The following is a 15,973-nucleotide window of genomic DNA, read 5'->3' on the forward strand; positions in this document are numbered from 1 at the left end:
CGACAGCCTCCTTCACTTTTCAAGGCACGCAACCTACATCAACCAAAAGGTTAAAAATAGGAACAAGGTCCTTAAAGCTCTAGCTGGCACCTCTTGGGGCATGAACAAAGAGACGATTGTAGCGACATACAAGGCAATTGGTCGCTCTCTTCTCAACTATGCTGCCCCAGTATGGACCTCTTTCCTCAGTGACACCCAATGGCGAGGTTTACAAACGGCCCAAAATAATGCTCTCCGGATCGCAACCGGTTGTGTCAAGATGACGAATGTGGATCATCTACATGAGGAGACCAGGTTACTGTCGGTCAGACAACATAATGTGTTGTTGACTAGACAGTTCCTGTTGGCATGCCATCTGCCGAGTCACCCCAACCATCAGATTCTGATGCAGGATCCTCTTCCCCGACACATCCGGATGGACTTTCGACACTTTCGCAGCGACATCCAAGATGTCATACCATCGGACGTCGACAGATTGTCTATTGCAAGTGCTCGGAAATTGTTGCATCAAACGGCGGTTACTGAAGCCATTAATGGCTACACATGCAACAGAGTCCTAAATGAACACCCCCCTGCGATATCGGATTGTGAGAGACAATTACCAAGGCATACAAGAACTATATTAGCACAATTAAGAGCCGGTTGGTGCAGTTTCCTCAACTGCTACCGAGAACGTATCGTTCCTGGCACTTTAAACCGTTGCCCCGCCTGTCATCAAAGTCCTCACGATACAATACATTTATTTAATTGTCCCACCAGGTCTACAAATTTGCGCCCCATAGACCTGTGGTTAAGACCAACTGAGGTGGCGCAGTTTCTCCAACTCCCACTTCCACCTACTGACATCAACACAAATAATTAAAATACTCACTCTTATAATTACAGGAAAGAACAATCGGATACAGTCGAACTGTTACAACAACAACAACAAACCCCCTAGGCCAATAAACAGTTTTTCACCTTCTTTATATGCATGTTTTCTTCATAATTTTACAATATTCAGATTCATTGCGATGGTTTAGAATATTGCTAAACGAATGATTTTCTATTCTAGCGGTATATGGTCAGTTGGCAAGAGTTTTTGTCACTCAAATACAATTCTTCAGCCACAGCAGAAAAATTCGGTCATTATTAATGAATCAATCAGCCTTATCATGTAAGGCGTAGTCGTTTTACGACAACGACAGTTTCGTACTGTGCAACCAAATTTGGTTGCACAATGTTGGTTATTTGGTTACCAAATATACATCAGATACACTGACTCAAACAATTGTCCGTACACCAGTCATTATAAAACATATTTTGTAATATTATCTAAAATATTTCACCAATTCAAATAATTTTAATTTTTAGAATACGTTATAATGTTGTAATAAATTTCCCAGTTACAAAAACATTAAATAATAATCTAATTGGTTTTAAGCGATTAGTAAAATGCAACACTGCTAAAATTAAACTAAAAAAATTGCCCGTACAGGTACAAAAAAGTAAATGATGCAGCTCTAAAATGTAACGGAACTTAGAAAAAAAGTTTTTTTCTAATTGCTAATGTTGTCAGCATTGATTTAAAATCTTACTGTTGATTTTTACTTTTTTCACATTTAAAATGAGTGCAAATAATAAAAATGGAACCAAAATTCCTTTAGACATCAAGGATTTAATAATTAAAATGCACAATGAAGGAAAAAGTTATGGACAAATTTCGGAAATAGTATCATGGCCACGATCTTCTGTCCAATATGTCGTAGAAAAGTTCAAAAAATCTGTATTGTTACAAATTTCTCCAGGTAGATGCCGCAAAAAAATTATTGATTTACGATTAGGACGGAAAATTGAACGAATGGTGAAGCTCGATCCAAAAATGAGTGCAGTGGAAATAGCGAGGATTATTAAAGAAAGTGAAAACGTAGCTCTAAATGCACAAACAATCCGAAATTTTCTTCATCAATGCCAGTATAAGGCTTGTGTACCACGTAAGAAGCCGTTTATTTCAAAAAAGAATGTGAAACTACGCTTGGAGTATGCCAAAAACTTCGTAAACAAAACGGAAGACTTCTGGAAAACGGTAATTTTTACGGATGAGAGCAAGTTTAACATTTTTGGGTCAGATGGCCGGAGATTTGTGTGGCGTAGAGAAAATACCTCCCTCGAATTAAAAAACCTCAAAGCAACAGTGAAACACGGTGGTGGCAGTGTCATGGTGTGGGATGCTATGTCCGCAGGAGGTGTCGGAAATATAGTATTTGTTGAAACGACCATGGACAAACATCATTATTTAAATATATTAAAAGAAAATTTAGAAGCCAGTGCAGAAAAATTGGGCATTAAAGATGATTTTCGATTCGTTCAAGATAACGACCCAAAACATAAATCGAAAATTGTAAGTGAATGGTTACGTGATAATGTAAAACAAGTGCTTCCACATCCTCCCCAGAGTCCTGATCTGAACCCTATAGAACATTTATGGGGAATTTTGGAAAAAAAAATTAGGCAACATACAATTACTAACAAACAAATGCTAAAAAATAAAAATTCTTGAGGAGTGGCGCAATATTGACAGCGAAACGACACATAAATTAGCACTATCAATGAAAAATCGTTTGACAGATGTCATTAAAGCTAAAGGATACCATACACGCTATTAAAATTATTAAATTTCTAATTTAAGCTATACTTTAGTTTGAATCACTATATTGTACGGAGAATTTTTTGAGCTTAGTTTCTGTAGTACTCTTTTGTTTTTCTTTATTTAATAAAATTCAAATTGTCTTTACCTCTATTGTGTTTTTATTTATTTTATATACCTAATGTAGTTTTTAAAAATACTAAACTTTTTATTGTACGATACATATTTTTTAAACTACAATAAATAATATTGTCAAAAGCTTAGTGTACGGGCAATTGTTTGAGTCAGTGTATTTTACACTTCTTTTAAAACTCTACTAAAAGTCTAAGACTACTTATTCGTAGAACCCTAGTATGTATATTAGGGTGGTTCGATTTTTTTCACGAATAATCGTATAGCAGAAACATATTCTACGGAAAATTCTAAGAAATTTTCCCCAATAAACCATAGGTCTAAAATCAAATCCTATTTTGAGCATTTCGTCTTTTATCCAATGATATTTCAGTATATTTTTTTTAATAGTTTTTTTTAATAGATATGTAAATAATAATGAATTCAGTGTTCTTATTTCCCTGGATCTAACAAAGGCGTTTAATTCTTTAAATCACTACCAACTTATTAAGAAATTTCAGGGTGAGTTTATTTTTTTGTACAGATCAATGAAGTTAGTTTTCTATCATCTAGTGTCCCACAGGGATCAGTCTTAGGACCTCTTCTGTTTATTTTATATGTAAACAGTCTTCTCCGTTGTGTTCGACAGTCTTTTTGGTATCTTAAGACATTTTTGGTAGCTTATGCACTGTTGATGTCGCAGGTATTATATGGACTTGAAGTTGTTTCTGGTACTTGTGCTGTGTACTTGAATAGAATCAGACGTTTAATTAATGCGGTTGTTCGTTTTGTATACAATATTACACGTCGTGAACATATCTCGTCCTATGTTCTACGTTTTCTTCACTGTTCCTTTCATGATTTTGTAACTTATCGTAATTTGCTTTTCTTTTATAGATTCATTTACTATTTAATTATATAAATTTGTTGCTGATGGACCAACATTAATATTATTATCAATGTTTTAAACTTTTTAACGGTTGGGGAGCCAAATAAAATTAAATATTATAAATGAAATAATTAAAATAAATAATCTAAATAATTTACATATGTAATTTATGAAAATATTTGAATAAATTTATTTTTGTAAATACATTCTTGTATATGTACACTTATGGATTTTTAATATACATATTATGGTATTTATAGATTTTATATTGCATGTTATCAGGCACTATATGCTATGTAATATAATTATGTTGGCCTTTTTAGACTCTGTATTACAAATAAATGAAATAAAAATTAAAAATAATTAGAAATGCGCAAGATAGGATTTGATTTTAGACCTATGGTTTCTTGGGGAAAATTTCTTAGAATTTTCCGTAGAATGTGTTTCTGCTATACGATTTTTTACGTTTTGATCGTCCATACAAAGTATGTTCTAAAACAGTTGAAACTTTTTAATATATACTCACAAACATATAAGGCGAAGGTTGTGTCGGTTCTTCCGTCGCATTATTATTGGCAGGAGATACAGGACCTTCTGCAGCAGTAACGGATTCCTGACTTTCGGCTTGTTCTTCAGGTTGAGTCTCTGTATGACTTTCGTCTGCCGAGTTGGAAGATGATGATCGATCAGCCACACGATAATTACGGGAACGATTACGTTTATGACGTCTGATCAGGTTTGTGGAAGTAGTTGGTTTGTCAAGATCAACTCCTGAATTAGTAGCAGCAATCGGTTCATCATTTTCGGCATCATGTTCCAAGTTTTCAATGTTGGTACTACCACCTTCGTTACTTAACATTTGTTGATCTTCTAATTGATTGGAATCTGCTATAGTGACCATTGCATATTCGTCGTTATTTTCATCGTCATCGCTATCAGATGAACTATCGCTGGATATGCTACTAATTGAAGATGAATGGTGATTACTTGGCTAAAAAAAAAAAAATTCATTAAGTTGTATGCACACATATTAATTATATTTATCATTTCAATAACAACTAAACTATAAAAACGAAAAACAAATTTATAAAGTGTTGCCCTTTATGTTAAGTTCTTTAATTTTCCACAAACAAAAATTGTTTTACTTTTATTTTAATCTAAAGTACATAATATGTACAACAAACCCAAAAAAGAAGTCAGTTTGTTCAGTGTGGTTAGCGTCGTTCTATAAACTCCTTGGTCACAAGTGGTGTACCGCAAGGTTCTGTGATTGGACCATTGTTATTTTTATTGTATATGAATGATCTTATGCTTGTTGTTGAGGGATTTTCTTGTCAATTGTTTGTTTTTGCTGATGATATTCAGTTATTATTTCCTGGGGAATATCAGTTTACTGATGTCCTAGAATGTGTTGTTAATACGGTATTATCTTACATTTCTGACTGGATGTCGAATTGTGGACTTTGTGTTAATAATGATAAAACCAAGGCGATAATTTTTAAGTCACCTCGGACAGATGTGAATCTGTCTATTATGATTGACAATGTAGGTATTGAGTTTGTGGAGTGTATAAAATGTCTTGGTGTATATATTGATTGTCATCTTAGTTTTGAAAAACATGTAGATTGGTTATGTAACAAAATAAATTATAAACTTCGGAGATTATATTCTTTGAATCTTTACTTTGCTCATGCACTATTGATGTCTAACATGTTGTATTGTGCTGAAGTTTTTACTGGGTTTTGTGGTGTTTTTATGCGTAGGTATAATCTTCTATTCAATAGAATTATACGATTTGTTTATAATCTTACAATTAGATCACATGTTTCTGATTATGTAATTAACGTTTTGGGGTGTAAATTTAGTAGATTTATAGAGATTAGGTTACTTTTGCAGTTTTATAAGATTATTTTAGCGGATACCCCTGAGTACTTGGTAAGACTTTTTGAATTTTCGAAATCTTTAAGGAATCCACAAATAATTTATCCTCGAATTAACAGTTCAATTTCAGTTTCGAACTACAAGGATTTGGAATATTCTACCCAAATCCTTAAGAAGATTTAATTTATCAGATAATAACTTTAGAAATAAGCTTGTAGAATATTTTTACCTTAATGATCATGTAATTGAAGATAACTAAATTTATAAAAAATCATATTTTGAACGTAATTTATAATTTATATCATATCTTATTTAATTTATTTTTTTTTCTTATTTTCATGTTTAATTTAATATCTTGTTTAGTGTTTAATGTTCAAATTATTTTAAGCGATTGCAAATTTATGTAGTAGTATTTGTTAGTGAGTAGTTTGTAAGCCATATTTGGCCAAAAAACAGTTTTTCACCTTCTTTATATGCATGTTTTCTTCATAATTTTACAATATTCAGATTCATTGCGATGGTATAGTATATTGCTAAACGAATGATTCCATTATATCCATAGATTTTTTCTATTCTATCGGTATATGGTCAGTTGGCAAGAGTTTTTGTCACTCAAATACAATTCTTCAGCCACAGCAGAATCAATCAGCCTTATCACGTAAGGCGTAGTCGTTTTACGACAACGACAGTTTCGTACTAGATTAATGAAACAGTTTGAATAATTTATTTAATCTAGTACGAAACAGTCGTTGTCGTAAAACGACTACGCCTTACATGATAAGGCTGAATTTTAAATTTTATGTCATCGTGTTAACCAACATGTTAGAATTTCCGTAGAATGTGTTTCTACTATACGATTTTTTACGTTTTGATCGTCCACACAAAGTATGTTCTAAAACAGTTGAAACTTTTTAATATATACTCACAAACATATAAGGCGAAGGTTGTGTCGGTGCTTCCGTCGCATTATTGTTGGCAGGTGATACAGGACCTTCTGCAGCAGTAACGGATTCCTGACTTTCGGCTTGTTCTTCAGGTTGAGTCTCTGCATGATTTTCGTCTGCCGAGTTGGAAGAGGAAGATGATGACCGATCAGCCACACGATAATTACGGGAACGATTACGTTTATGACGTCTGATCAGGTTTGTGGAAGTAGTTGGTTTGTCAAGATCAACTCCTGAATTAGTAGCAGCAATCGGTTCATCATTTTCGGCATCATGTTCCAAGTTTTCAATGTTGGTACTACCACCTTCGTTACTTAACATTTGTTGATCTTCTAATTGATTGAAATCTGCTATAGTGGCCATTGTATTTTCGTCGTTATTTTCAGATCTAAGTAAAGTATCTCCAGTTATATCGGCATCACCGCATGAAGAGTCCTCCATTTTTAAACTTAAACCGCTATCACTGTTGTTGTTGATGTGGTTGTTGCTGTTACTGTTGCTACTGCATGCACTCACATTCTGCTGCTGCTCTTGTTGCTGTTTGTCATGTGGACTATAAACACAAGAGAATAACAACAACAATAGCAATAACAATTTTAAAAAGAAGCAGCCAAATTTATTATATTTTAATCGATATATTACTCAAACATCTGCCAATGGAATAATAGTTAAGTACCGTACCTTTGTTGTCCACTATCACTGCTGGAGAAAACATCTTTATCTGCTTTGATTTCCTCGTTAGAACGGCTCCGTTTCGGTGCCGATTCTTCATGATTATCGGCAGCATCCTCCATTACGATTTGCCAATTTGCAAACCTTTTTTCTTTATTTTTATCTTCTACGTGCCAATTTTTAAAATCTATTTCATTAGAATTAGTTTCTTACGCAAAGTTAAACTATTTCTTTTTCCTAAATAGCTAATCTTTATTAAATTTTGCATAAAATTTAAAGTTGCTATAAAAGCTTTGCTTTTGCTGACTTTTCAAATTGTATTTTTGTCTTTTATTAAATTAAAAAATTTCCTTTTACAAAAAACACTATTGATAACACACGACTAAAATATAAACAGTAAATTAAACAGGGTGTTTCGTACAATACTAAAATATGAATTCATAAGTCCAGTGATGCTGAAATTGATGGTGAGTAAAAAATTAATCGATTACTTGTACAAATTGAAGTATTTTAGGTTTTCATTTTAAAACCAAATGATGATGACAACATTGTAAATTTTGATATGCTAAATTTAAAAGAGCATATGTAATGTTCTGGAATTTTGGCTTAAATTTAACTAAATCATCACACATCTGTCTTATTTTTTCACCATTAGGATTTTTGAGCGTAATTAGTTTCATATAAGTTGTATTCGCGTACTTGATAATTTGTAATAATTTGTACAAATTATCACTGGAAGTTACGGGATTCCGTTCGTTTACTTTTAAAAACTTGTAACGAGAGAGCAAGAGAGTGTTAAAAGCAGTGATGTTAACTTTTTAATTTTTATTACCGTACAGCCCTAAAAAAATTACCGTTTTTTAAGTTAAATTACCGTATCCAAAGTTTTGCACAAAAATAATAATATTTTCTCATTGAAACAGGTTTATTTTTATAATTCAATATATCGAGGGCCTATATTCAAAACTCTCTATATTAAAAAACACAACTTTTCAGGAAAGACAAAAAAATGTTATTTCGCGTATTACTTGAGTTATTAAAATTCGGTATGCTACAATTATTATTTTAAAGGAACTACTGAATCTCATATATAATTTGTTTTTAAAATTTTGCATTATTTATTTTTTCTTCTATAAAGAAGAAAATAAGATAGAGGATTTTGCATTTTAATAGAATTAAATTATTTTGATTTCATTTAGGCCATCTGTCAGTTTTTAACGTGATTTATTTAGATAACGGCAAATAATACAACATAAGATAAAAAACACTTTAAAAGTAGACACTTTTTTATGCAAACTCCAACTTCAACCATTAATTGTTATGCCATGGAAATTATATATTCCAAAAACAAAAAGGTAAAATATTTCCATGGTAATTAATTTTTTTAAATGATTGAAAAATTTAAAATTCATGTTCAGCTTCAAAAATTAGTAAAAAAAACATGAATTGCAAGTAGAAATTATTCCAAAAAAAATATTTGAAAAGATATATACTTTTGCATTCGGAAAAAATTAATTGTATAACATAGAGAAATAACAAAAATGCACATAAAATAGCAAAAACAATATGTTTGTAAGAAATTCACATCATAGATGAGGGCTGTTTTACTGAACATTTTACCATCAAAAAGTAATTTTCATGAATATCAAAGATAGAGGGTTTTGAATATAGGACCAAGTGTGTAAAGCAGCAGAATGCCATTTTCATCAACATCTTTTATTTGCCTTATAAGCATAAATTCCTTATCAATTTCATTAAATTCATCCATTTGAACAGCTTCTGGGAAATGCAAAACTAAAGGAACTACAGAAATATTGGTATCGAGCAATTGGGTATTTATTACGTCAATGTTTTTAATGATTGCATTTGATTTGATTCAAAAAAATTTTTGCAATCAGTTTTGAATACTAATTTGTATGTTGAAATATCCATACTTGAAAGACTTGCGGTAGCGGTAGTTGGTTATCATAATCCTCAAAATTTTATTATTATTTTAATAAGAAATATGTATATCATATGTAGACACATTATGGAAATATAACTTTTTAAAATTACCGTACAAATGTAGAAATTACCTGCCTACCGTACGGAGGACTAAATTACCGTACAATACGGTAATTACCGTACGGTTAACATCACTGGTTAAAAGTGACAGTTCGTAGATAGAGAACATGATATTTTTTACTGGACATTTTTTGTCCAGTAAAAAATATCAACATAAAAAATATGTTTAAACATATTGTTGCAAATGTAAACAAAACAAAAAAGTTGAAAATTATGACAATTTATAAGTCTTGCAAAGAAAATAAGTAAAATAACACAAAACAAACGTTTTAAATTTTTATTAAGTAGAAATTTATAACCGATTATGGCCAATAGGTTGTTGTTGAAAATAATAATTAAATAAAAAAAAATAAATAAATAAATAAATTGATTTATAATAAAATACAACTTATTTTTACAAATTGTTGTTCGCGTACTTTTTTGGATATTTGTTTAGATTGAGAGTAAATGTATTTTTACGCTCTAAATTAAAGTTACTGGATAATTTTTACTGGAAAGTAAGCGAACACACTTATAGTATGTATCACCTACATATGTATATTGTTGGTGTTTTTGTCACATTTCGTATGTGTCCTGATAAGTCACAATGATTTCGTTTTTCAGTTGAGTTTCATAATGTAGTTGATCTTGGTGTATTAACCCTTTGACGCATATGGGACACCGGTGTCCCAAATGTTTAACATGGGTTTTTTCAAATTAAACCACTTATTGTAATCAACTGCAATACAAACTGACTATTTATAAACAAAACTTAATTTTCTTTAAAACAAATAACTCTACTTTGTTTTTTGTAATGTCGAAGGTTTTTTTATAATATTAAAAAGTGAAGTTTTTCGATTGATTTTGTTAGAATGGTAAGTAATGATTGTGATTAAAGTGATTTTTTTATAAAAGAAGATTTTGAAGTATCCGCAATACGAGGTTTCTTGTAAAGGACACCGGTGTCCCAATATGCATGAAAGGTCGAGAGTGTGCAAATTTTCCCTACAATATTTTATGATTTTTATAAAAAAATGTTTATATATTCAGGCCTATAAAACTACTAGAATATTCCGTTTGATTGATAATGAGTGACACTGAAGACGGTTATGGGTTACCATATGCTACCTACTATGAAAAGCTACTGATCCACTGTACCAGATTTGGGGGTGCCATGTATAGGTTCTGCTACGCCTCTTTTACGATTTGAGGAGGAAATAGGAAGAAATTTACATTTTCAGTAACAATGAATCGCAATTATTAACTTCTCTTGAATTTAGACAAGCTTTAGCACGCCTTACCATCAACATCCATGACAAAAAAAAAGGTAATGGAAAGAACAACTGCACGTTAGCAATCAATGTTTTATTTCAGTTAGAAAATGTAAATGGAGCATTTCATGTCAAGTGAACCAACTTTTGAAATCGATGTCTTCCGATCGGGATGAAATTTGCACCAAGGTTCTATTGGATAGTAATTCAGACACAATTTTTCAAAAAAATCAAAAATTGTATATCTTGAGTTACAAAATATTTATTTTGATAGATATCCCACTCGCATCCCACTAAGCGACCAAAAGGGTCTTCAAGGAAAATATCTAAGCTTTTGTTTGAGCTAAAAAAAATTAATAATTCAGACACAATTTTTCAAAAAAATCAAAAATTGTATATCTTGAGTTACAAAATATTTATTTTGATAGATATACCACACGCATCACACTAAGCGACCAAATAGGTGTTCAAGGAAAATATCTAAAGATTAGTCTACACGTTATGTTGAATCAGCAAATGTATGCTTAAACGCATATGCTTAAAAATAACAACAAATGCCTCTATCAGTATATTCAATATGTTAGGTGTCTATACGATATGCGGAAAGTAGCAAATTGTTTTAATTTAACATATGCCAGCAAATGATAATTCAACATATGAGTTAGCATACAATTGCTGTGTCTACACGATATGTTGATAATATGTATGTTGAGTCGTATGAACATTTGTTTCAAAATGTCAAATAAATTATTAAATTAATTATCGAAATAAAAATGAAACAAATTGAGTTAAAAAATCTCATTGTTGTTTGCTTTTGCTTAAGGTTGTTTTAAATTTAGCTTTGCCAAGCTGGTATTTTTGGTAATGTATATATATTTTTTATATTAAAATTAAAGTCATGTTAAGTTATATCATTATTTTATTTATATTTAATGTAATGTGTTTTCATAACTGGAATGCAATAAAATATTTCCATTTTAATGCAAGAAGCAGAATTGGAAACATTATCTTCTCTCTGTACACTATTTAGATATAAATATAAGTATAAACTTGTGTGTATCATATGCGTGGAACGGTTTTTCCCGCACGGAGACACTATAATGATGATACGTTTGGGACACTTTTTGGATAGTAATTAATGGCAGGGGAGTAGAGATGCTAAACGGGACTGATTTTTGAAAATCCCGAGGATCGGGATTTGGTAAAGAATCCCGACCCGGGGTTTCGGGAAATCTAAAATCCCGAAAATTATAAGAAAGAAACGTACATAATTATGTCTTTACAAATGAAATTTAGCAATTAATTTGTATTAGACACTAAAAAGCATACTATTGCATCTATGGTTTCGTTTGCCATTCTGGAACGACTTTTGTTTCCGAGTGATCTATTTCTTTTGCAAGTTGCTAATCTACATTATAACTTGGTTTCGTTATTGTTATTTGGGTTTTTTACATTTATTAATAATATCTTTTAGCCTTTGAGCAATCGAAATATTTTAATTTTGATCGAGCTCCTCATCTGAGATAAAATCAATTTCGTTTGAAGAGAATTTAAATTGAGTTTTGTTAGATAACTTACAAAAAATGTGAAGAATTGATTTTCCAGAGCCCCACTCTAGGAAAACCAAAAATACCGTTTTCCTTTATTAACTATGTTGTAGCAGGAACATCACTTTGCGATATTCGGGCATGTAGAATGTCAAAATGCATAAAAAAGGCACACAAAAATGACAATTTCCCCTATTTATTTATGAAAAACGGGATTTGGAAAATCCCGAAAATCTCGGGATTTAAAATTAAAAAAATCCCGGGCTTCGGGGTTTAAGAAACCCCGGGATTTTCGGGAACGGTATTCCCCGTTTGGCATCTCTACAGGGGAGTAACTAATTGAGATGCTATTAAAATGCACTAAATGGATACAATTGGTAGGTATTAGAAAAGTGGAACGTTTTTTCCCGCACTGAGACACTATAACGATAAGAAAGCGATATCATATTCGATGAATTTCAACTTGAAGATGATACGTTTGGGACACTCTTTGGATAGTAATTGTTGGCAGGGTTGTGGTTAACTGATGTCCCAAAGCGTTGAACATTCTTGAACTGCAGTAATTAGTTTATGCCCGAAAGTACACATGATGTATCAAGAGATATGGTGCGGTATCCGCTTCGTACGCGTAGACAACTTCTAGGTAAAATGGACATCATGTCCTTCCTGAAGGTGCATCTTTGTGAACCATTCCAGATGGGTGACCTATACAGCAGTATAGAGTTTGCCACTCTCGATAGAAGTATTCCGCGGCTTTGCCTTGGGCCTCCTATATTTGGCATTATCCTGGCAAATGAATTCACGACTTTAGTAGCCTTTTGGCATGAGTACTCAGTATGTCGTTTGAAATTTAGTAGGTTATCAATGATCATGCCCAGATATTTCATTCTTTCCATGGAAACAATTTCGCTTCTTCCTCGTTTGCGTATATCTGCACATCTTCTAGATTCCGAGCTTGGACTTTTACTGCCACATCATCCGCGAATTCAACAATTTTCACTTCATCCGGTACATGATGTTCCATAGTAGCCTAGGGCCTAGGACCGATTCTTGAAGAACACCCGCCGAAATGTTTTGGGACTCAATCCCATTGTCCGTCACATACCACAGGGTTCTATCGGAAAAGTAATATTTTACTATTCTTATAAGGTTCTCTGGAACGTTCAAATTCTGCAGAGATGAATTTATATTGTTCCATTCCGCCGAATTGAAAGCGTTCTTGATATCTAGCGCAATTATTGCACAGTACTTGAACGACTATTCTTTCTTACTTGTTTATTTTAGAATAATAATACTAAAAATATTTAACGACTAGTGATCGGATTTATATGCAAATGCAAATTTTTTCTCGAATGTCCAAATACCAAAGGGCAAATTACACTGTGCAACAAGTAAAGACTTTTGGAAAAACACACGGACTGAACAGTATAGGTTCGACTCTACTACCAAAGGGTAGTTTGGCGATTTTGATGACCAATTTTCTGAAAACCAGTGGGCCCTCAAAAAAAGGTGTCATCAGTTTTTGGCCAACAGCTAATTCAAACTTGGTGATACCGCTTTACTATATATGGCAATAATATAGCTGAGACTCCACAAAACAAATTTTGTTTACATTTTTTGCCAACAAAATAACTTTTTCGTGGCCTATTTTGAAAAAAATATAGGAAACCAATTTTTTTTTACTTTTTTTATAATAACTTACAGGGATTCCTAATTTTTCACTAACAGTATTTGACAAAGTTGTAGCTACGGAAAAGCTGAACAACTCTTGAGAACATATCAATGCAATCTGAACGTGTCTAGGCACTTTCAGTAGCTCATAAATATCAATTTGTACCTTAAAAATTTTTGTTTTTTTACTATTTTGATGCTAAAACAAAGATTTTTTTGAAACTTATTTTAGGCGCATAAATATCTTCCAACAAATATATATTTTCAATATATTTACATTTTAAATCAGAACTATAGCTGTAATTTGAAGTAAATTGATAAATAAGGCAAGACTACATGTTAAAATATATATTCTATATGCTAATAAATTTGCCCTATGCTGAAAAGTTTATATAAACTTTTCAACAAATATCATATTTGTCAGCAAACGATGGAAATTGGTTAAAAAGTAAAAATATGTTATCTACACGATAAGCTAAATTTGTGAACATACGTTTGTTGGAAATGTTAACAAATGCATTTTCAACATACGTATGCTTAACCACATATGATGGATATGTGGTTAAGCATACGTATGTTGAAAAAATTTTATGTCTACACGATATGTTGGTACTGATAGCAAATTTTTCAACATAAATATGCTGATTCAACATATCGTGTAGACTTAGCTTAAGCTTTATTTTAAGAATAAAAATTTTTTAAAAAAAAATAAAAAAGTTTGATTTCGGAAAAAAATATTAAAAATATTTTATTTTTTTTTTTTAAATATTTTTTTTCGAAAGATTGAAGAATGATCCATCTAAACTATTTGGGACACATGTTGCTAAGAACAATAAGTAATAAGTTAAATGGATAAGAAAAAACACCTGTTTGACCAAAATGTCAAACTATGACCCCCTCTAAATCAGTGAGTTCTCGAACGATCTTGTTGAAAAATTGTATCTTAGTTACTATTAGTGTTGCCAGCTAGGCTGGACTTGGCTGGATTGTCCAGCTTTTTTGATGCCTGTCCAGTTTCAAGCTAAAATTTAATTTGTCCAGCTAAATAAATGAAAATTTACTTACTCTAATTAGTACACAGTAATAACTTAACGTGTCATATGGAATTCTGATTATGATGTCAATGAAGAAGAAGAATGTAAACATGAAGGATTATCAGAAGCATATTTATGTATATTTTATGCAAAACATAATGCAGGAATTTACAGCTCTTGAAAATGACTCTTGTACAGTTTTAGAATTGCACGATATAATGACCTTACTTATGAATAGCCTTAAATGTAGAATACATAACAAATTTTTTGGCACCAAAGTTAAAACCATTTTGAAAAAAAAAAATTCGCTACGACATATCAAAAAAATAATTTTCGAAAAAGGAAAAAAATTAGTTTTTTCTCAACTTTTACTTTTTAAGATTTTTTAAATGGACTGATTTAATTTTTATTTAAATACTACCTTAAATATTAAAAAAAAAAAATCAGCCGATTTTATTACCCATTAAAAAAATATTAAGCTTTAAAAGCGACCAAGTGGGGATTATGAGCCTAGGTGAGGACATACAAATACCGTTTTCAAAGATTTTGAAACACCCTCAAAATTTTGAGTTACTTTGAAACAACTCACACATTTCCGATTTCAAAATTTTAAACAGTTACGGAAAAGCAAAGAACTAACCTTTCATAAAATTTATAACTTACAAATGTATCAAAAAATGCACGTAATTTTAAGTTTTCTTTCTAAACACGTTAAAAAATTAAAATCCGACAATAACTGACAGAGTTACTAGTCGTTAAGTTGACGAACATCACGTGTTTTTAGAATAACTTCTGAATTTGAGGGTGTTTTTGAAATTTGTTTACACAATTTTTATGTACTCAACAAGACCTATACCCACGCTATATCCACGTTTTCCAAGTTTTTTTTACTGTAGCACCGTGTACAATGGATATAAATATATTTTAAAAAAATATTTACACAAAACCAAAATTTACATTTTTTCGGTCATATTTTTAGTGTCCAGTTTTTTTGATTTGTCCAGCTTTTTAAAACCCAATGTCCAGCTTTTTGCGAATCTGAATCTGGCATCCCTATTGAAAAATCTATTTTTCAGCACAAATATGTTTTAATTTTTTGACGCTCGCCGCTTAGCCGCTTAGTCGCTCATTGGGTGGCCTCGGCCTAATACTTCACAAAGTGCTCTCAGACTCAAAAACTGTTGCGTACATGTTTTGTTAATACATTTTCTATACTGATTTTACCTTAAAATTATTTGAGTTAGGGGCTTCTACATGAGACCAACGATTTGTATCCTTGCCACT

General features: G+C 31.6%; 1 protein-coding gene across 1 annotated transcript in view; it reads right to left on the reverse strand.

Moving 5' to 3' along the window:
- LOC135953092 (DDB1- and CUL4-associated factor 8) overlaps positions 1 to 7,476 on the reverse strand; it is a 30,884-nt gene extending 23,408 nt beyond the window's left edge. The window contains exons 1-3 of the mRNA XM_065502761.1: positions 7,133 to 7,476; positions 6,434 to 7,004; positions 4,153 to 4,617 (exon numbers count right to left, since the gene is read on the reverse strand). Coding sequence (XP_065358833.1) covers positions 4,153 to 4,617; positions 6,434 to 7,004; positions 7,133 to 7,245 — 1,149 coding nt within the window. The 5' untranslated portion in view covers positions 7,246 to 7,476. The remainder of the gene's footprint in view (positions 1 to 4,152; positions 4,618 to 6,433; positions 7,005 to 7,132) is intronic.
- Between the last annotated feature and the right edge of the window lie 8,497 nt (positions 7,477 to 15,973).

This window comes from Calliphora vicina, chromosome 3, assembly GCF_958450345.1.
Source record: "Calliphora vicina chromosome 3, idCalVici1.1, whole genome shotgun sequence".
Taxonomy (NCBI): domain Eukaryota; kingdom Metazoa; phylum Arthropoda; class Insecta; order Diptera; family Calliphoridae; genus Calliphora; species Calliphora vicina.